Below are 20,882 nucleotides of genomic sequence, written 5' to 3'. Positions count from 1 at the left end.
GAAGATCCAGTATGCTAAAAAGGACAGAATCCAGTAGGGATTGCCCTTGGGGATGAAAGAGGAGCTCACAGCAGGGGTCTGAGCCTCCCAGGAACGGGAGGTTCTTCCAACAGGAGTGATGTCCCTGAAGAAGCAGAACAGCAAGAGGATGAGAAGAAGGAGCACTGAGCTTTGCACCCTCAGGAGCTGAGGGGGAGCCTTACTTTGAAACACACATCCAGGTCGTCTTCAGCCGATAGATGGAGTTGGACTGCAGTGCTGAAATGATGGCCCTCAAGGAGGAAAAGTTCTTCAGGATCCTACATTCCTGTGAAAGGAGCAGTTAGAGACACAGGAGCATTAAAGGGCAGCATTACAGAGACCTTAGAGCTCTTCTCTGACCAGTGTCATGCCTGTGACAGGTTCTCACTGCTGAGCAGGCAGCTGTGCAAATACTGAGCATCAAAAATATCACTCCTCTCTCTACCTACCAAACACTTTATAAGCTTTGGCATTTATATCTTATTTTCCTCACTGCCCTGTATTTGTGCTTTCAGCTTCCAGTTCTCCCAGTGAAAACAAAAGTGGAACCAAGTCCATAAAGCCAAAAAGGCTAAAAGGCACAAAGGTTGCACTTCTTAAAAAGCTCTTTATAAGTACCAATCCCTTTTACCCTTTAGGGGAAAAACAAGGCTTTGCCTCTTTGTATATGGTATTTAAAATATAAACCCTCAATCATCTAAGTGTCAATTAAAGACATGCAAAGGAATAACCTGTTATTCAAGTGTGTCTACACTCTTTAAAGAGAAAAACCTTCCCAGCTTTTCCACAATTGGGATCACAAACATTTCTTATCCAGCTTCTCTGTAGTAAAAGCTTTGATGGAAAAGGATAAGGAAAAACTTAATTCTCAAAAAGAGTAGCACAGATTCCTGTTAAAGCAGATAGAAGCCAGAAGGAGGGGGCAAGTCTGGTCTGTGACTCTTCAAGAAACTTCCTGGAAATCTGTTGGTGGTTCATGAACAAAAGCACGGGCACCACAAACTTCAGAACAGGTGTCTGTACATGCAAATTCAGCAGACAAAACACCTGCCAATTTGACTGCAGCACGGAGATGAGAATGTATTCAAACTCCAATTCTGCTTCTGAACATTTTTATGGGGCTGATTATTACCCTAGTAATGCTGATTACCTAAAGGATCCTTACAGTGAAAAACAGACATGGATTTATTTCCTTTGTAGGACCGAACAAATGTAAAGCAACCTCAGCATAAGCAGAAGTCAGACCTTAATAAAGCAGCAACTCTGTTCAGGAGTTGCATTAAAAATGATTTAACAACTAAGGCAAGTACATACTCACCCAGTTATTTAGCTAAAAAAAAAAAGGTCTTTGTGTGAATTAGGAGGCTACATTTAAGCAGACAGGCTGGGCAGACAGCACCTGAAGCAGGTGGACAGTTATGTAAGACAAAGACCAAGTTCAAGATCAGGTGGTAGGACATGCCAGACCTGAAAGCTATTTTTGCATGGTCTGGGGCCAAAAAAAGCCACATAACAGCTCTTCTTCAGGGACTGGCACGTTTAAGAATGAGACCTTTCTTTATGTTCAACTTGAAATTCAGGTTGGGCAGAAAACAAATTCAGAGGCACAAATTATCAGCTTTTCCTTTTTTTTCCCCAGTACCACAGGAGTTTGGACTGGAAGATCCAATTTGGAACCATCTTGACTTAACTGCATATTATATAATTTAAAGGACATTAGGAATTCAATACTGGATTTAGTGTTCTCAGTGATTTAACTGACTGCAGACTAAACTTGAGCAAGCTTTCATTTGTATGTAAGAAGAATTTTTAAGACTGGTTTGAATAACTTTGTTTCATGCTGTGTCCTTCACAGGGAGAAAACCAGAAAGAATCCTGTGCAGAAACAGCGTTGATTTAAAAAATGTAAGCATAACAGGATATTAGTGATTTAATTTTTAGTTCTTATTTTTAAAGAAAATATTGTTTGAGTGAAATTGGCTGCGCCTGCTCAGGAACCTCAGACCGAGGTGGAGCAGAGAGGACTGGCAGTTGGAAAAAGCATTCACTTTATCTTTTAAACCAAGAAAATGGATCCAAAAGTCACAGAGATAACAAACATGGAACTCCATGCTGCTATATTACAGGCTTAGTTGTCAGTGAATAACTGCACTTTAATGAGTGGATTATTTTCTAATTCAGGCACCTAACTATTCAAAACACTCATTTGCATGCACAAAGCAAGCAACTTTCCTCAGAAGTGGGCAACTAAGTATATATGCACCCAGCTGCTGTACATGTGCAATTATTTTGTAGAGCGTGCACATGCATTTTTCTGATGTTTAGCTACGACTGGAGCATTTAATTATGTGTAGGAACTAAGTACAGGGAGAAGCACTGGATCAACAGAGGTGGAGAACAAAGTTCTCCATCCACAGAGCAGGTCTGATGAGAGCAGTGCCTGTCCTGGCTTCCCTTCTGCCTTGTGACGATGAGGGAGCTCTTCATCCTTGCCAGCCCAGGCTGCCCCACGAAGGCCCTTTGAGCTGGTGCCCTCTGCAACCTAAAGATCTGCATGTAGAAAATAAGGAATCAAACTTCCCAATGCCTTCACACGGGCTATAAAGCATCCATTAGATGATAACAAAAGCAAGCAGACGTCAGTGCCACAGGAGAGGTGAAAGACCTTCCCCATACCAGTTTCCTGAACCATGCAGTTGCCAGAGCTCAGGTCCCAGGACTAAATGCTGCTTCTGGAAGCACAGAAGTGCATTGTCAAGGCTCTGTCTTGAGGTTTTCCTGACTGCTTGTTATGTACAGCTCAGAAAGAATCCATGTGATTCTTAGAAGTCAACACACATCCCTATGGAAGTGCTTGAAATGTTCTCTTACAAGAGAGAGACCTTGGTTACTGCCAGCTGCCCAGCGCTCTGAGGGGAGTTAAAAAGGTGACAGTAAAATATTAAAGACAAAAATCTAAGAAACTATCAAACTAGAGTTATGTAAAGAAGGCATGGAAAAAACCCTTTCCTGCAAAGATTAAGAAACATGGAATCTGCTATAAGAACCACCTAGAAGCTCTGCTGAGGCACATGGAGAACAGGAACGTGATTCCAGACATCCAGCATGGCTTCACCAAGGGCAAGTCCTGCCTGACCAATCTAGTGGCCTTCCAGGATGGAGCAATTCCATCAGTGGACAAGGGAAGAGCTACAGATATTGTCTGTCTGGACTTCTCTAAACCCTTGACATGGCCAAGTAGCAATTCCATTTCCATGGTGGGGAAGAACTAAGGAGAGGAAGGGCAATATTCCTTTGGTATCACAAAGCAAATCAGGTTAAAATAGAAAGAACTAGAGCTAAGATGGCCTGGGACCAATGTGTACAACCCCCTTCTCCCCTCCCAACTCCCTCACTCCAAGGCACCTGCCCAAAAAAAACATTAAACAGAAGAAATGCTTTACATGTGCAATATGAATCCACTTCTCAATGATCTTGGCTCTCTGCTGGATTTTGAGCTCCTTGGTCCCCAGGATAGTGCTGACAACACATTTGGTAACTGTGTTGAACTGAGTAATGGTGGCTCTGACAGTAGGAGCCAGGTTCTTGTTTTCTTTCTTATCCCTTTGAGACCAGATGGATCCCAAACAGTGGTAGGGCACAACTTTCTTGAAGAGCATCTAGAGGGAAACAGAGGTGTGGTAAGCCAGCAGGATTCTCCTAAATCTCTTTTATCCATGAGGAGAAATGCAGGTTTACAGTACAAACTGGATTTAAATCTAATACAGTATTCAAAGATAAATATTTGGGTTTTTTTAATTTAAAATATACATTTTGGCATAATCTTTACAGGCTTGGTGCCCTAAAAGAACTGTCAGTTAAACAAGACTGGGAAAAAAAGGGACACCTTTATATTAGTAGCATAACCAAGGTGAAATTTTTTTATATAATGATATTTTGAAGGAGATTGATACAGACAAAGCAAATTAGAGCACTACAGTTCAGAGAACCTAGACATCTTCAGGCCAGGTAGCAATATAGTCAAAACATGCTATTTCTCAGGTGTCAAGTCTTAAATTTTGCAAAAAAGGCGACGAATATATATTCCCACTTTTTTTTAAAAACGAAATAAAACACACCTTCAGTATGACTGAAGGCAAAAGCCCAGTGACTGAAGCAGTTGGAATAATGACAGAGCTGTGTTCTGTGTCCCAACAGCAGACCTGTTCTAGAACACTATACTTATATTACTATAACTTTAAATAATATATACTATATATTATATAATGTTATATAGACACTTATATATAATTATATGTAATACTCTACATACCACATCCATGTATGTCAACTGTTCTGCCACAATATGGTCTTGAAAAGAGGAGAATTCTTCTGGATTGCTGATCTCCAGTTCCTCTCCATCAACCAGGTCACTGGAGGAAGTGCTACAGAACCCATCTGGACAGGATGGAAACCAACACTCAGTAAACTTACACAGCAAACAATGAATCAAAGCAGGTGCTTGTTTATTTTGAAACATCCCTGTATTACAGTAGAACACCCCAAGGGTCCTGCCTGATGTAATGGCCCCACTGTGCTGCATACGTGACAAAAATGACCAGAAGATTAAATTGGCAAAGAAAAGGTGGAAGAAAAAGGAATAGAGAGAACTGAGATGTTCAGGTTCTCTTAGCAGAGAAGTGGCTTAACCCATTTGCTATTTTTTTCTGAAAGAAAAAACATCACCATCACTCCAGCAAAGATTCCTTGTTAACATTGCAGAATTTTGTTAATTTACTTTCCAGTGTTTATAGTTTTAAAAAAATTATCAAACTACAAAGGGATGAGGCTGCAGTAATATCCCCAAAATATTGCATGAGGAGTGCTCTTATATCCAGAAATAAAAGGAGAAATGATGTTTCTCAGCACCATTTATGGCTACACGGACTATATTGAGGAGGGTTGATTCCACCATTCTTCACCTTTCCCTTTCAGGGAATTTTTCCCAGGAAAGGGAATAGAGTGAGCACCTACAGCATTCTGCTGAATGCTTCTAAATTTGCACTGGGCAGCAGAGAAAAGGTGAGAGAGCAGAGCTTTCCCCTCCGAGGAACCCGACACAGTGTAGCAGGGAAAAGGTTTCACAGCCATGTCACCTTTTGGCTCCCAGAAGTTGGGAATAAAAAATTAAACACCAAGAAATATGCCCTTGTTTCCCAAACAGAAAACCCCTCAAAATAAATCTTAATCCTTTTCACTGTAAGGCAACAGTAACTCCATAAGGAGGGAGGAAAAATTATGGACTTGTTGAAGACTAACAATGAAAGTACTGAGTTTACTACTAGTGAGATTTCATTAACAAAAACAAAGTATGTTATGCAAGACTTCATACCCAGTTAAAGCAGAACATTCAAGCAACAACAGCAGATAAAGTGATACAGAATCATTGTTTTTCAAAATACTTCATTTTCCCTTCCTTCATTCATTACCAAACGATCATCACTGTAAATTGCTATGGTTTTGATGTAACAAATTATATCTACAGGCTGATTTCCATCTGTACATTCGAATTGCACAATTTACTGACAGAGCTCAATGTGATAAATGGAGATCTCTGTTCCAGAGTTACTTTCCTGTGGCTGTTTTATAACAATATGCATAACTAAATGGACTTCGACTGAACTATTACAAGAATCTCTCTCTTTTTGACTTTGTAACTCCTCCTTTCCCTTTCGGCTCTTGAAATTCAACTCAAAATCCTCATCACTGAGTTGCAGCCCTACCCAAAACCTCACAGCTCCCTTAAAGCTGCGTCCTGGAATGCAATGCAAGTTTTCCTTTTCTTTTTCCATGCCTTTTTTTCTCCTTCATAAATGTGTAACCAGTGTTTTCCCTGCTCTACAACAAGCTGGAATCCTCTTGTACTCAAGTATCTCATCATCTCCAAAGCCCTCTGATCCATTCAGCCCTCTCAAAGCCTGACTGCTCTCTTGACTGCACTGAGAACAACCACGTGCCCCTTCTGAATTTGCAATCTCTGCCTGTCCTTGCCTTGATTTGCTCAAGCTGCAGGAACTGGGGCCAGGAACAGCTTTTATCTACCTGTCTGGCACTGCAATCTAATCTACTGGCATGGCTGATGGAAGCACGGGGCAGAGGTTTGAATACCCAAGTCAAGTGGCAGCACTGGGATGCAAATTTGTAAATTCAGAGCACAATGAATGCTTGGGAACAATAATTATCATCAAGGATTGCAGACAACATACTAAGAATTTTGAAAGAAATCTCTGAAATGTACAAAGATGGAGCTCTGATCAAGTTAGGCAATCCTAAATCTCTTCTCTGAAGACTCCACAGATTAATTTTGTTATCCTACTCTTATGATACCCTAATTACCAGGCTCTATTCTGCCACAATTTGGGAAATGTTATCATTCAAATTGACTCATCTGTATGATTCAAAAAAAAATATTTTCAGCTGTTACTTGAGGAAACAAATGCAGAACAGAAGCAGGCTGCTGGAATCTTCTGTTCACTCTGAAGAACAAAGGACCCAAATAGAGCTCTCTATAGCTTTCTTTGTTTGACCTGGGGGAACCCAACCCAGGAAAGGTCATCAATGGGCACATATTAGCCATCCTGTACCTGTGTTCAATAAGGAAGAGGACTGGGCTCTGTGCATTACTCCTTTTTATGTTAGTGACTGAGTTCATTTGGCATTTCACAGTATTATGCACTGACATGGTATTTCTGGAACATCCGGCAGACATGATTTTTATGGGATGAAAGGGTTTTTTTCTGCCATTTCCTTTATGACATGAATTATTCCCTCTCATCCCTCTACCAAAGCTGGAAGTTGATTCCAGTTCTCATTCACATACTACGTGAGCTCCTATGACTTTCCAGCTCATGCCACAGGAAGCTTTCTGAGCAGGATAAGGGGATGTGTCATGCTTGATGGTGCACACAGATTTGTGTTACTACAGTTCACTATTGTTCCAGTGGACTGTGACCCCCAATAACGTAAGTTTTTCCTCTGTCCTTGGATTCCAGCAGCCAGCCACTCCAATAGGAAAAAACAGTCACAGACACTTCCTTTGACAAGATGGTAACTAGGAAGAAAAGCTGCAGGACAACAAACCTGTGACTCAAGCTGTATTTTGTCACAGCTCTGTTTTTTGTTGGTCAGGGGTTTCCTTGTGTGTGTGGGGGGGGAATTTGAAGTGAGGAGCCCAGCTAGAGAGCAGCTGTGTTTTAATCAATGGCATGGGAAGTGTGCTGACAATTAACCACTTGGCTGCTGCAGCAATCTCAAAGCTTTGGCTAAATATTAGAGAAGTGCTGGATTTCCCAATCCACCCCAGAACAGACAGATATGGGCACCTATACTGAAAGAGTATTTCCTCCCTCACAGAGCCCCACACAGAGATTTAAAAAAAAAAAAAAAAGAAATGAGAAACAAGCCACTGGTGAGCCTCACATTATTATTGATAAGCATGAGAGGTGTTGAAACATGGTCCACACAAATCCCTTACAGTCTGAGAACAGAAAGACAGAAGCGAAAGGTAACTCACCAACAGTTTCCGCTTCTTGGTTCTGGAACTGCTTCAAGAGGTTCTGCACCTTACTCTCCATGTCAGAATTGGGCATATTGTTCTTCAGGTAATCCAGCAACTTCAGCAAACATGTGTGGTCAGGTGGCTCTCTGAAATCCTCAGAGCACTGATCGAGCCAGGCCCGTAAGACTGATGCTATTTCACTGGAAGCAAACACAGAGAGAACACAAGGTTTGCATACAGCATGTGCTGATGGAATTGGAATTGTATGTACCTACAACTGATGTACCTGTATCTAACAGAACAAAAAACACACCCAGCTGAAGTATCTTTGCTGAGCTGTGCCATGGCCACTTTGAATAACTACCACACATTACAAACATAATCAACAGCAGAATGTAATTTCTTCATTCCCTCCTGTGCCAGTGGGAAAAGCTCAGTGTTTGTTCCATGGCATATTGTGGGAAAATAGCAGAGAGGAAACAAGGTATTCATGGCTCCTTCCAGTGGAAGTGCTAAATCAAACACTTCCTGTGGGGCCTTTCACCAGTCACTGCTGCAGTCTGGGGACCAAGCTGAAGCTGCATATCCACACCATATGACTTGTTGTCTGCAGTCTTTGTACTAAGCTTCCCTGTCCATGAAATCTTGGGTTTCATGGAGGAAAAAGGTGTCTAATCCTGAAACTAACCCCCAGGAGCACACACAGTTGGTGGGATTGCCTCATTTGTGAGGATAAAACCCTCACTGGCACATGTGCAGCATGACGCTGTCCATGCCAAGGATCAAACTTGAAGCACCAAGAGAACTGAACCCAGATGACACACTGTTCCCTAACCCTAACCCTGCTAATCTTGGGGTGAAATGTTTAGCTAAAATATATCAGCAGAACCTTGGTTTCATTTTTAGCCCAGATACAAGGAGGGGCTGTCAAATTACACTGTGCAAAAAAGCATCTCGCTCATGCTAGCAGTGCAGGAAAAGGATGCTTAGGGAGTTACAGGACCATTGGATTTTGTTCAGGAAACTTACCCCAGACTTTCTTACATGCATGCAGCTAAAAGGACACTAACTGCCCATGGACAATCCTACAGACTGGGGGGGATGAGGGGAAACAAAGCTGATGAATCAGCGTGGTTTCCACCTGTCCTGAACGGAGGGAAGTGATCTGTTGATCTGCTTTTCCTGATTTATGTAGGTTTTCATCCACACCCACTTATGCAGATACTGCACAAACGTATGCTTGTGGGAGTGCCCTTAAATCCTGCATTTGCAAGGAATTTTCATCATTTCAACTTGATTTTGATAAATAAGACCAAGCTATGTTTTCCAGGAATAACTTAGACAGTTGTTGACAAATTTCAACTAAGTGTGGAAAAACCAGAAGACAACTAGAAAATAACCAAATATCTTAATGTTTTAAGCTCCTTTTTTTCAGAATAAAAGGTACAATAAACATCTAAACTTCCTGAGAAAAGGGTCCTGAAGATTTCTTCTGTGTCACTGAAACCATCAAATTTCTTCCAGCCTGGAGAGCTCTCCTATCAGAGCTGTGTACAAATACTGGCACATTGCTGCTGCTGCAAGTTGGGAAACCACAGCAGTCTCTGGTTAATTCAGCTGCTCACTGGCATCCACAATAAACCAACAGTTAAATAAGAGTAAAGAGAATTTCTCCCACTCTCCGTATCTCATCTGAACTGTATTGGTTTTTCCTCAAAACTCAATTAACCTTTAATCCCATATAGATTTCATTTTACAAGTCCCATTCCATTTAAGTCTGTTGTTTCTTCTGTTTCTTGCCCTGATATTGTGGCAACTTTGAATTTTCAATTAGAGTATTTGGATATCTGTCAGTAATATTGTTTGGTTAGGCTTGCTGACAGGAGAAATGCTGGAATTACAATTTCAGAGCAACAAAAAAGTATTTACAACCAAAAATTAACATGCAAACACGTTCTGGATTTCAGGTTTCACTGCAAACATGAAACACACTGTGCAGTTTGGAAGACTCTACATTTCAAAACCATTTGGACGGAATTTTCATGAGTCAGCTCAGGCAAACTACCACCATACGTGCAACAAGTACAGCCTTCATGGCTTAGGCCAGTGGTGGCCAAACTTTTTATCTGGAGCTTCAGGACTGTTTTATTCCCTCAGAACAGGTATCACATAACAGCCAGTGCTCCATGACCACCATGGCAAAGCCAACAGTGCCAGCCCAGCTCCACATCCCAGTGCCAGGAAAGGCCACAACAGACAGATGTGCCTTGCTCCATGACCAAATTGTGCATTTCCTCCTCCTCCTCTGTGCTCCTTTTCCCCACCCACATCACAAACTCAGCATCATCCCCACTGGTTCCACCATCAAAACTAGGTTGGGTATCCTATTCTTACGAGCATTTATCAGCTTAGCAATGATCTGGAAGGAGGAGCCTCTCCACAGAGCAAGTTCTTGTACTAACTAATATTGTTCACACACCCTTTACACTAAGCACAGTTTCCAGAGGCTTGGTTGGTGGCCACTTTCATAAGCTGAAGAATAAACAGAGTTTAAGACAGACACAGTCTTCCAGAGCAGGGTGAAGAGTTCACTGCTGTTACAGACACTGATTTTTGCCAGCAAAATCATTTCAGTCAAGAGGGGAAATAGGAAAGAGAGAAGAGGTACACTGTGCCCTACTGACCTCCTATTGCCCAATTGCTTCACTGGTGTGTCAGGGAATGCAGCTTTCCAACAACGGGCTGGAGACTTGCCCATATCTTGCAGTAGCTTTACATTTACTGCCCTTGTGAAGAAACTCCGTGTACTCGACAGCCCCAGATAGGAATGGGAGCCTTCCGAGAGCTCAGGCAGGAAAGAAACATCACAGACTACATTTTTCATGGGTTGATTATAAGCTATAAATTTTTCCTTTCTTGCCTATAAGAAAAAAAAAAAAACCTCAATGTTTAACTCCTGTCCTGCCAACCACAGGCTCCAGGTTCTGCTCAGCAACGCTTCCAAGTTTCACACTTATCAAAAAACCTTCTGAATTCCACATGTGCTTTGCTTGAAGCCCATCTCTGAAGGTTCCAGTCTCCAAAACCTACCTAGTGTTAGGTGGAAGAAGTGTATCTGAGTCTGTCATTCACAAACTGGGAACAAAAACTACTCACCCACTCCCCTTTGCCCAGGAGCTACCACAAAAGCTGGGTGGTGGGGCAGCTCCAAGTCTGGCAGCTCTGTTAGCTTAGAGGGCACAGAGAAGGTGGAAAATGAGACCTTCCCACCCCATGGCCACATGGGAATTCTGTATGCTCTTGTCTCAAAAGTGAAGACAGCTATAACAGTCCTGAAGAGATCTGACAGGAATTAGAGATCATTTCTTCCTGACAAAAAAGGCAAAAGCAGCATTTTCTTCCCGCCACAATTACTTCTAAAGAACGGGTAGAAGGGAATCTCAACAATTAAGGAGAACCTCAGTTGCAAAAGGAAAATAATGATTGATTTCTTATGAAATTATACAGCAATGTGCATAAAATTATCTGTAATTTGCCAAATGCATACTTAAGGCATCAACCTCTTTATAGAGGGCTATTCTCTGTCTTCCACTGTCCATGCAATAATGCTCAGGCTTGCTCACACAGACTAAATTAAGACAGCTGCCTTTTCTCAGTTTTCCTTGTTAAACCAGGGATAAAATCAGGGGTAAAACGGATGTAAACCGCAAGCAAAGGTTGCTGCAAGGGTGGCTTCTCACACCCAGTCTGTTTATAAATACTGTCCTGATGACTTCCAGCAAATGTCTGCTCCTTCTGATTTGGGAAAAACTCATTGAATAACATATAGGAGGCTTCTGCTGGGACACGAAAGCCACTAAAGGAAGAGCTCTGCTAGCTGTTCTTTGTTTTAATTGAGATGCCAATCACTATTTTTCTTTCTAATTATTCTTGTCTGCTTGGTTCTGGTTGTTTTCATAACTCTCCCACTCTTCCACTGCTTACCCTGCCCCAAGTTTGACTCTGCTTCTCATGTAACCACACTGGTTTCTGCTGTTGTTTTAGCTTAATTGGCTTTACTGGAATGAATGCTGATTGTTGCTCTCCCAAATGCATCTTAACTGCTCCCCACCATGGATTTCCCAAGCATCAGAAGCTTCCAACTAATTTTCTTCCATTTGTCTCACATTCCTTTGGTGTCTGTTGTCCTGGAATACAATGTTTCAGGACCGGTTTTATTTCTACAGTGCTGTAACTATGCACATTGTTTTCCAGTGGGACTGTTTGGTTCAGGAGGAATTAAAAGACAAGTTTTTGGTCAGGAAGGTCTAAATGCAAAAAAAGCCATGGGAGAATGTTTGTTTTTCACTGTGAGAAACTCCAAATGCTGTGGTATTACACTGAAGGTTTTGGTATTTACTATTTTAGTGCAAAAGAGGAGAGGTAAACATGCAAGACATGCCATGTGGTTAAGTGATTAATTCCCTAATTTTCTCTATTTGAACTGTTTCCCCCAGTTGCTATGGTATGAAACAAGGAGAATTCAGTTTAGCTTCGAGTTGCTTTGTCTATGGTTTTCATTGTGCCACATTCCAAGTTTTAATAACAAATAAATCCCACACTTTGATAATAAAGAAGATGCAACTATGAGCTGACATTCAAGACAAGCAAAGAAGCCCCAAGTATTTTGATTCATTTCTGTGGCCTGTCATTCATCTGAGGGAGAGAACCACCAATGCACTCCAAACCAGCAAACCAAAGCCAGTAGCAGAAGGAAACCACAACCTCATAGTCCAAGAGGAGGCTTGAAAGGACTTTTGCTGTGACTCAGAGATTCAAAAGCCTCAGGACTCAGCCATGGCAGTGCTAATGTTAGACCTCTGGAAAGCAAACAAACAAAAAATCATGGTCCAAGTCCACAAACCAACACGGCAACATTGTCTGCCCCTTGAAAAACCCTTCCTGTGGGTAATCTCAGGTTCCTACTACTGTTTTTTTGAGCAAGGTCTTCAAGTAACTCAATTCAGGTAACGCTGACCTCAGCTTCCCCGAATGCAAACATTGCAGGCCAGCCTGGACTGCCAGCCCGGCCTTTTCTCTGTGTGTCTGGGCAGGAATGAATCACTTCTGGGAACTCCACCGACAGAAATCTTTAAACCTGATGGTAGCAAACTCAGCACCTTTTGTGGATGCAGCATGATGTGCTGCCTCAGCTCTCCAGGCACAGCAAGTCACCTCAATGCCACGTGCTCAGCACGGTTTGGGACCCTCACCTTACTCAGAGGCACCTCAGCATCCAGGGAAGCCATGACTTCCAAGAGGTACAAGCAGATATGCATGATATTCTAGACTTTGAGGGCTTTATGGTTCTTTCTCTGTCCTCAGCCAGGTCCTCAATGCCCACCTTCTGGGAAAGCAGTGTCTGCAGGTTTAATAAATCACCTCTTTAAATTCACAGAGCCTGTGGGTTTGGGTGTAGTTGTCTGCCAGCAATGGATTGGTTACCTAGAGATCAAAATTAACCCCATCTTTCGCTAGGGGAGGGAAATAGGGCACAGATCATCCTGCATACAAGCCCCAACCTTTTAACAGCGAGTTAAAAGCTCATTGAGGAACTCTCCTCCTCTGAAGAGAGATCAGGGTGATCAGGTCCTATCACCAGAAGCATTGTTTCTAACTATCTTGTGGGCAATACACAAGCATTTTGGGAGGACTGAAGGTCCCAAACAGCACTAGTTGTTTGGCTTGCTGATCCCCTTCCCAGAACCCGTAAAGGTGCTTAAGATCTCCAGGAAGTGACTGTCTCATTCAAGCTTCCCATGACTCCTGGCTAGTAAGGTGCAAAGAGTCTTTACATTAGATATGAGCAAGAGAAAGAACTACTTTTTGCTCTAATTTCTTTCCTCATTTGCTTTTTGTCAGATGCTGTGTACCAAACAACACATTTGAACTGTATAACCTCATTTAAAAAAAACCCTAAAACAATAGCTGAATTATAGTACAAATTCTATGGGCCTCTCTCTAATTCTTAATGCTACTTGTCATACTGATAATTTTTGTTTGTGTTTAATGTATATATGGTTGTATTCTGAATTGTCACATATTGTGGTGTTATTTCTAGTCTCTTCTTTTTTAAAGTCAACAGAAGTCCTACGTTAAAAAACATGCAGTGAACAGAGAACTCCAAAGACAACAACAACCCAAGATGAGGAGGGGACTCTGTCACACCTTGACACAAAAACATGCAGAACTCAGACAGAGCACCAGGCAATCTTGTTTATACGATGCAAGGAAGAGCAAAAAAAATTGCTTATAGGAGGTAGAGGGTCAAGTAAGTTACTCCTTACAACTCTTATCAGACAACTAAGAGAGACATATTTCTGAAATACAGGCTGAAGTCCATCTTATTCAGACATTTGACTGGAATATATGACCTTTGCTGGACTTAATTCTTCTGTTACTTGTGACCCTGAACCTTCTGACTGACTGAAAATAACATGAAATGTGGAAAGCAAGCTAGTGAATGTGAAAAGGTAAGGTGGGTCCTGATAGGAAAAAAAAGGCAGGTTGTTTCAAGCTTACAAAACTTTTGATGGTGTTCATAGTCTATTCATAACTGTAAGATCCAAGGCATTTTGAAAGTTACAGCACCTTTGTTTAAACTATATATTAGATGAAATTTAGATCTAACAGGGATCTAACAGATCCCTGTTGAAAAATACAAATTTTTGACCACTCCAGCAGCCCAAAAATGATAGGAATGTTGTTTAAGTGAACAGGAGAAAATCCCCTTGGCACAAGGGATCCTTAGAAGGCATGTTTCTGAACATAGCTGAAGTGACCTTGGGTCAGTAACAACTATATGTCACTGCAGCAAGTGTGAAAAGTGTGTGCTGGCTCAGCCCCAGAATTTGGAAACACAAGGGCAGGTTTATAGCTCCCAAAAGCTTCTCAAGCAAGGCTGTGCCACAAGTGTGCTCAAGACCTAGTGCAGACCTGAAGGTTCTGCACTATATGAACATTGGGTAGAATACTGACATAATTTAAAAAAAGAAAAAAAATCAGATAATTTACACACATCAGACATTCTCCTCAAAATACATCACAGCTCTATACTACAAGTGCAAAAGCACAGAGAACTTCAGTGTAGAAATCGGTAAGCTGTGAGCTCACAGTTCTTCCCACAGGTACCCCTAAGATTTTGCAAAACTTCACCCTTTCTTTAAAGCTCCATGAGGTATTTAAACAGCCATACATTCATCTGCAGTTGCTTTTAACTTCTGCTGCAGTTTTTTATGTCAAACCACTGGAAATGCTTTAAATTGCATCCCTATTTCTAATGCCCTAACTGGATTTTTAAAGCCTCTGAACTGTCACAACAGGAGTCTGACAAATCCAGAAGGTCTCTAGCCACAGACCACAGGCTTCCCCATGAGATATTTTTCCTCTGAGAAATACAGAGTTAATGGCAAGAAATAACATGGCTCTACTGCTTCTTCCTCCTATTTCTCCAAGTCATAAAAAACCAAGAACACAATTATATCATGTTTCTGTTCTATGAGAAAAGAGGGTAAATGCAATTACATTGGAATTATCCCAGACAAGAGAAAACCTGAACTACTAGAACTACATGTTTCACAACAGGACTACAAAGCCAACCACTTTTCCAGATACCATTTATCATACCTAAGAGACAAGTAGCCAGAGCAGCTGAGAGCCATGGAAACTTTTAAAGGAGGAAAGTGAACTAACATTTATATGGGATCTGCTAAAACACGTACACCTGACAAATTTCTTTGTTGACAACTTCATTGTTGAGCTTTCTACAGACATGTAGTTGGGTAAAGGTATCAAACTCACACATAACAGGTATCTTATGAAGGCCAAAGGAGCAAAATCAGCTGTGCTGACTATACTAATGAAAATTCTGTCAGAAAAACTCATCAGAAGTTGAGCTACCACAGGGACAGGACACAGGCTCCATCTGTTTGTCAGTCCCTGGCTGAGCAAAGGGGTTACATGATGATCCCATGCCAAGAGGGAGGAAACCATTGATGCAGCAGGAAGCAACTTGACAGGGTTGGTAAACTTTGCATATGTCAGTAGGAAAACAATTTCAGTTAAAACCAAACCAAAACAAACATGTTTCTCCTAAATGTAATTCCCCTTGCACGCTCACCTCCAGGCATAACAAAAACTTGATGCAGTTTGCCCAAAGCCTTGGTGACACAAGTAGCATCAACATTATTTTCACCCCTTTTCTCTCTCCACTTCATGGACTGCTCTGGGTCCATAAAAAGGCAGTTGGGGGATCCATCCCAACATGATTTATACCGGTGAAATGATCTTCCACATCCCCAATATAAATCCCTAAAGTATTTTGCAAGAGGGTACTGCTTTAGCTCATGTTTTATGACTGAGATAGGGCGAGGTTCAAATGGTTTGCCCAACATTGGAAGGGACCCTAGAGCTCAGTTTGGATGGAAGAGAACCACTGGCTGTGTATTATTGCCTCTACTCACTCCATAATGCTGCTTTCTTGGTGCTTGTGACCAAATTTTAACTACCAGCTGTTCTTTGATAAGTTCTCATGGCAAATTAGGAGGAAAATATTACAGCAGCCAGGAAAGAATTGGAAAGTCGAGCTCCTATGTCCGAGTCTCATGGGGCAAGGGGAACAGAAAACCAGTAACACTGACAAAAATCAAGCATCTTCACACTGTAATCAAATATAATGACACATGCCACAGTGCGTGCAAACCACAGACATCAGAGTACAAATGCTGATGACCTAAGGCACATTTTACACCCAATGTCTAAAGATAAAATGCTAGGAGGATAGCCAAACCACCTTTTTCTCATTTAAAATGCAGTTCAAAACAGCTTTGCTATTTCTCTTGCAAATTAGGATGACCTCAGAATTTAAATTTCACTCTAAAAGCAGCACTGTAAATCACAGGGGCACTAATGGAAAAGATACATGCACACACACGTTGTCTGGAACACGCTCAGCTTTGGTGTGCAGGCACTGCTGTAATGCGCAATAAAATCAGTCATAGGCAATAACCACTTACTGCCATAGATAAGGCAGAGGAAACAAACACTCCTCGTTTTTTTAATCAACAAAATGTTGGCTCAGATGTGTTCATCTCATGTTTAATTCCGGGACAATTTCCCTGCAAAAGATCCCTGGATTATATTATTGTATATGTTACAAGTCAACTGTTATTTGGCCTTTCCACAAGCTTGTTTAAGCATGCAAACAGTGCTGTGAATTTTCAATGGAAACAACAGCTCTGCTGCCCACATCCTTCTCCAGTACCAAAATCCTGCCTTGGTCTTGCTCTGCAGTGCAAATCCATACTTACGCCCTGAGTGCGACCTCAGATTCGAAGGAATTCAGGTTTGCCACTTCTCCATGGCTCAAGGTTTCCAGGTTTCCAAACCTGAAAAAGCAGAGGGGTGTTTAGAAGAAACTCTACCAAATAAAAGCAATATCCCAAATAGCATCACTCATATACAATTATCATACACAACTACCAAGTGCTTCTAGCTCAAACTACAAATATGGAATCTAACAGGTGAGCAAAATTAAGGAGCTTGAAGATTATTTCATCTAGGAGGGAAAAAAAATCCCAAAGAAGCAGCCAGGATCTTCCAAGGTAATTTATTAATTTATATGAAGCAGCCTTCACACAGGAGGGATCAACCAAAACAGCTCCACAACCCTCTGCCTGCTTCCACTCCATCCTTTCCCAGAGCAATACTGCAGTGTGCAAGGAGACTGTAACACAACCCCTTTCTCCAATTCAGCTTCTGTTTCTCTAGCACCTGACATTCCTTTGGAGTGTTATTCCACACCAAGTTTTCTAGGGGGCAAATGCTCACTTTGTGCCAAAACTCCCACACATTTGTCACGGGTGGGAATGGCCCATGACGACGCTGTGAAACCACCACTGGGAAAGAGGAAACCATGGGAACAACTCCAACAGCAGCAAAGGAAAATCTCCTACCTACAAGGCTGTGCCTTGCAGGCAGCATTATGCACTTCATTTTCAATGGGAGTGCCCATTGTTTCAGATATACAGCTCCATAATTATCCAGAAAGAATTCCATGGCTCCTTACAGGCAGCTTTAATGAAGGCAGACGATTGCTCACTGTTCAGAATAAGACAAGGTGATTTTACACAGTCAGGTTTATACACCTGAAATTAGGCTGAAGGGTTAGAACTAGAGCATTCTTAAATGTTTGTGATACAACAACCTAGTGTCAGATAGAGAAACACAGTGGGTTGTTGTGTCAGAGTTGTCACAAACTATTCAAAAAATGTGTCAAAAAATGATAGTAGTGGTAGTGTTAAGCTCCTCTAAAGTATCGTTTTAAGGCTTCATGTGTAAGAATCCCAGATCTGTTGCTAAAGGGAGAGGATTTCACTCTCCACTGCCATCCACTCTGTAAGATGCCTAAAATACATCTCAGCCAGTAGACAAAAGACACTCTTCCCCCAGGTGGGAGAAATTTTTTGATTAAAAATTCAATTTTTATATTCAGTTTTCAAAACTTGCCATTAACTCTTTGAGCAAAATTTATTGAGATGATTCCCAACGTCATTGTCCTACTATTGCAAGAAATATTAAATACGTCTTTGCAGAACATTAGGTACTTATGTTCAAATCCCATTGGAGACACATGCTGATTTTTATAAGATAAATCCATAAGACAGCAATAAAGAGCAGGCAGTTTTCTATGCAGAACTGGAGAAGAATATAACACTTTGTTATGTTGCCAGATGTAAACCTCTGTCCATCTCTCATCTCTACCTGAACAACAGTCATTAAATATGGGTTAGGAGGAGTTAATGAGACAGCTGATGTAAAGAACAGCCTTTCTGCAGCCTTCCAGGGCTCTGTTCTCACCAGCTCCTGCACAAAGAGCCATTCACTGCCCAGCCTTGTATGAATGCTTTGCATACAAAAAGAGACACAAGAAACAAAAGGATCCTGTAGCCCACAGAACTTTTCAGCCTTGCTTGGCATTTGGAAAGTTACAGACTCCACTCAAAAGGGACTGACTAAGCAAATGAGACTAGAATGTGATGGGTAGGACTGAATGTTTAAATACTGAAAAACAGAGTGGAAAATGCACCCCTGGGTCTCTGTTAAGAAGAGGGAGGAAAATACTCTGAATAAATCAGAACTAATAAAGGAAAGGTGGTTCTCTGCAACAGCCCCAAACAAAGCCCTAAATAAGTTTGTGAGCATTGAAGCAAGCAATTTGGAAGCCCAGACTCTCAGCAAGAATAAGGTGGTGTGAATCCTACACATAAGGAATCATGGGAATGAAGTCACTTCTCCAGCTGAGTAGGCAAACCACTTGGTATAGAGGGGAAAGAGAGGGAATAATAGATGCTATAGGGCCAGCAGTGAGCCAAACACCACATAAAGCTGCTGCCCCAAAACATGTGGCTCTGCTACCACGGGACACATCCCTTCAGCATCTCCCCCTCTGCCTTCCTTGTCCTCTCTATTGACCCTCTAGCAGACCATCCTCCAGCAAAAGGAATGAACAGAAAACATAAAACTAACTTGTTCTTTGCTGTCATTACCCAGTTCCAGGTCTCCCATAGTTTCCTCCTCTGCACACTCCTCCAGATAGAGACTGGTTGCTACTTTATCTGTGCCCGAGCCAAGCACAGCACGGCCCTGCTTTTAAGGAGCATGATTATCAGGGAAAAATAAAATATGTAAGAGAGGAATCTGGCCTGCTTCAACCCTCATCTGGACAGCTAGCTAAACACCTTTGGCTTCCATCACACTTGTGAGAATACCACTCTGGAATATCCCACTGGGGATACCAAAGCACCCCCACACCCCAGGACCAGAGGAGCCGCTCTCCTTTCCTTCCCTCCAGAAACTTGCCTCGAGTGCTTTCACATAAAAATACAAACAAGATCTTTTTCTTTTAACTCTCCCTAGCCACTCGTATCAAAGAACTAGAAAATATCAGCACATACAGTGTTAAAAGCTTGGCAGGTTTTCAAAGCTGCCTGCTGCACTCAGTTGCCAAACTTCCATGAATACTAAAGGGATTCGGATGTCCAATTACTCTTAAATAGCTTTGAAAACACAAGTCATCCCCCTCACTTCTCAACATACCAGCTAATGCTCAAAATATTGCTCAGTGACTTCTATCTGTGGTTAAAAGAAAACCTTTATAGACTGAATCTGGCCAAAAAAATTTAACAGGGCTCCGGTCTGAAATTTAATCAAAAGCAAAAGCCTAGTGTGAAGTCCTGGAGTGATAATAATAATAATAGGTTTCTAAAACTGAAGTTTCTCTTCAGTACAGCATCTGCTTTTTTTATTTGCCTCTGACACACAGGGAAGAGCACTCCACCTGCTTTTGGACAAATTCAGTGAATATTGCACTGCTTGGACAAGATACTCTGCAGACAGCATCGAATGACCAGCAAATATCCCCACGCACTTAGGGTACAGCATATCCAGATTTCCCAGGACACTATTTTAACAGTTCCAGGACTCTGCTTAACCTGGATTTCTGTATGTCTAATTCATACATCAGAAACGGATAACAAATGCCAAAATTGTACTTTTTTTTTTAAAGAGATTGCCCTTTTCATTACTTCACTGGAACACAAAACAAAATGTATGTACTTATAAAACACAGATTATTTGACACTTTGACACCCACTTTAGTCTCTGTGCTGTGATTATTAATAAGTATCATTAAAAAGAAACTTGGAAAAATACAGACTCTTTGCTACTTATCCTGAACCAAGGCAGAGATGAAAACCAAGCTGCTTAAAATCAATTACCATCCATCTTTTTTTTATAATTTTTCTTTGTAACATCTGCTTTTCTTCACTGGTCCATATATCTCAGCTGCATGTAAATCATTCCAACTTTTATAGCTTAAGTTTAATCTATATTTTGTCCCAAGCCATAAAATTCTAGATTATCCATGATATTCAAAAAGCCAAGAGAAACATCCACGGATTCTTAACCACTACACTCCTAAGATTTGTGAGAGGGGAAGGAAGCGGTGACCTCCTAGGATTTCCTGTGGATTCTATCATTTATTATAAAAGGCTGGGCATAATGTTGACAAGGTCAGGCACCCCATTCCTCTGAAGGGGATGTTGTAGCTTGCTCAGAGCACAAAAGGCAGTAAGATCAGAACTGGGCTCAGAAAAGAAAGTTCTGTTCCATGGACACTTTTCTCCTGGGCCTCCTTGCCCCCTCCTGACATTTTAAAGCAGCATCAGAGGAGGAGGGCAGGGTCAACTTCCTTGGAGCCTCAACATTTTTATATTCTTTTATATAT

General features: G+C 41.5%; 1 protein-coding gene across 2 annotated transcripts in view; it reads right to left on the bottom strand.

Moving 5' to 3' along the window:
• Positions 1 to 20,882, bottom strand: part of RGL1 (ral guanine nucleotide dissociation stimulator like 1) — a 53,828-nt gene that overhangs the window by 11,904 nt on the left and 21,042 nt on the right. For both annotated transcript variants that reach the window (XM_051794062.1, XM_051794074.1), the window contains 5 exons: positions 16,906 to 16,983; positions 7,574 to 7,758; positions 4,334 to 4,458; positions 3,465 to 3,680; positions 204 to 307 (listed from right to left, as the gene is read on the bottom strand). In XM_051794062.1, coding sequence (XP_051650022.1) covers positions 204 to 307; positions 3,465 to 3,680; positions 4,334 to 4,458; positions 7,574 to 7,758; positions 16,906 to 16,983 — 708 coding nt within the window. The remainder of the gene's footprint in view (positions 1 to 203; positions 308 to 3,464; positions 3,681 to 4,333; positions 4,459 to 7,573; positions 7,759 to 16,905; positions 16,984 to 20,882) is intronic.

This window comes from Manacus candei, unplaced genomic scaffold, assembly GCF_025592945.1.
Source record: "Manacus candei isolate 608988 ecotype Guabito, Panama unplaced genomic scaffold, ASM2559294v1 h1tg000005l, whole genome shotgun sequence".
In the NCBI taxonomy this organism is placed as follows: Eukaryota; Metazoa; Chordata; class Aves; order Passeriformes; family Pipridae; genus Manacus; species Manacus candei.
Note: the sequence above shows the minus strand (reverse complement) of the source record. Positions and strands in the feature narration are given on the sequence as shown.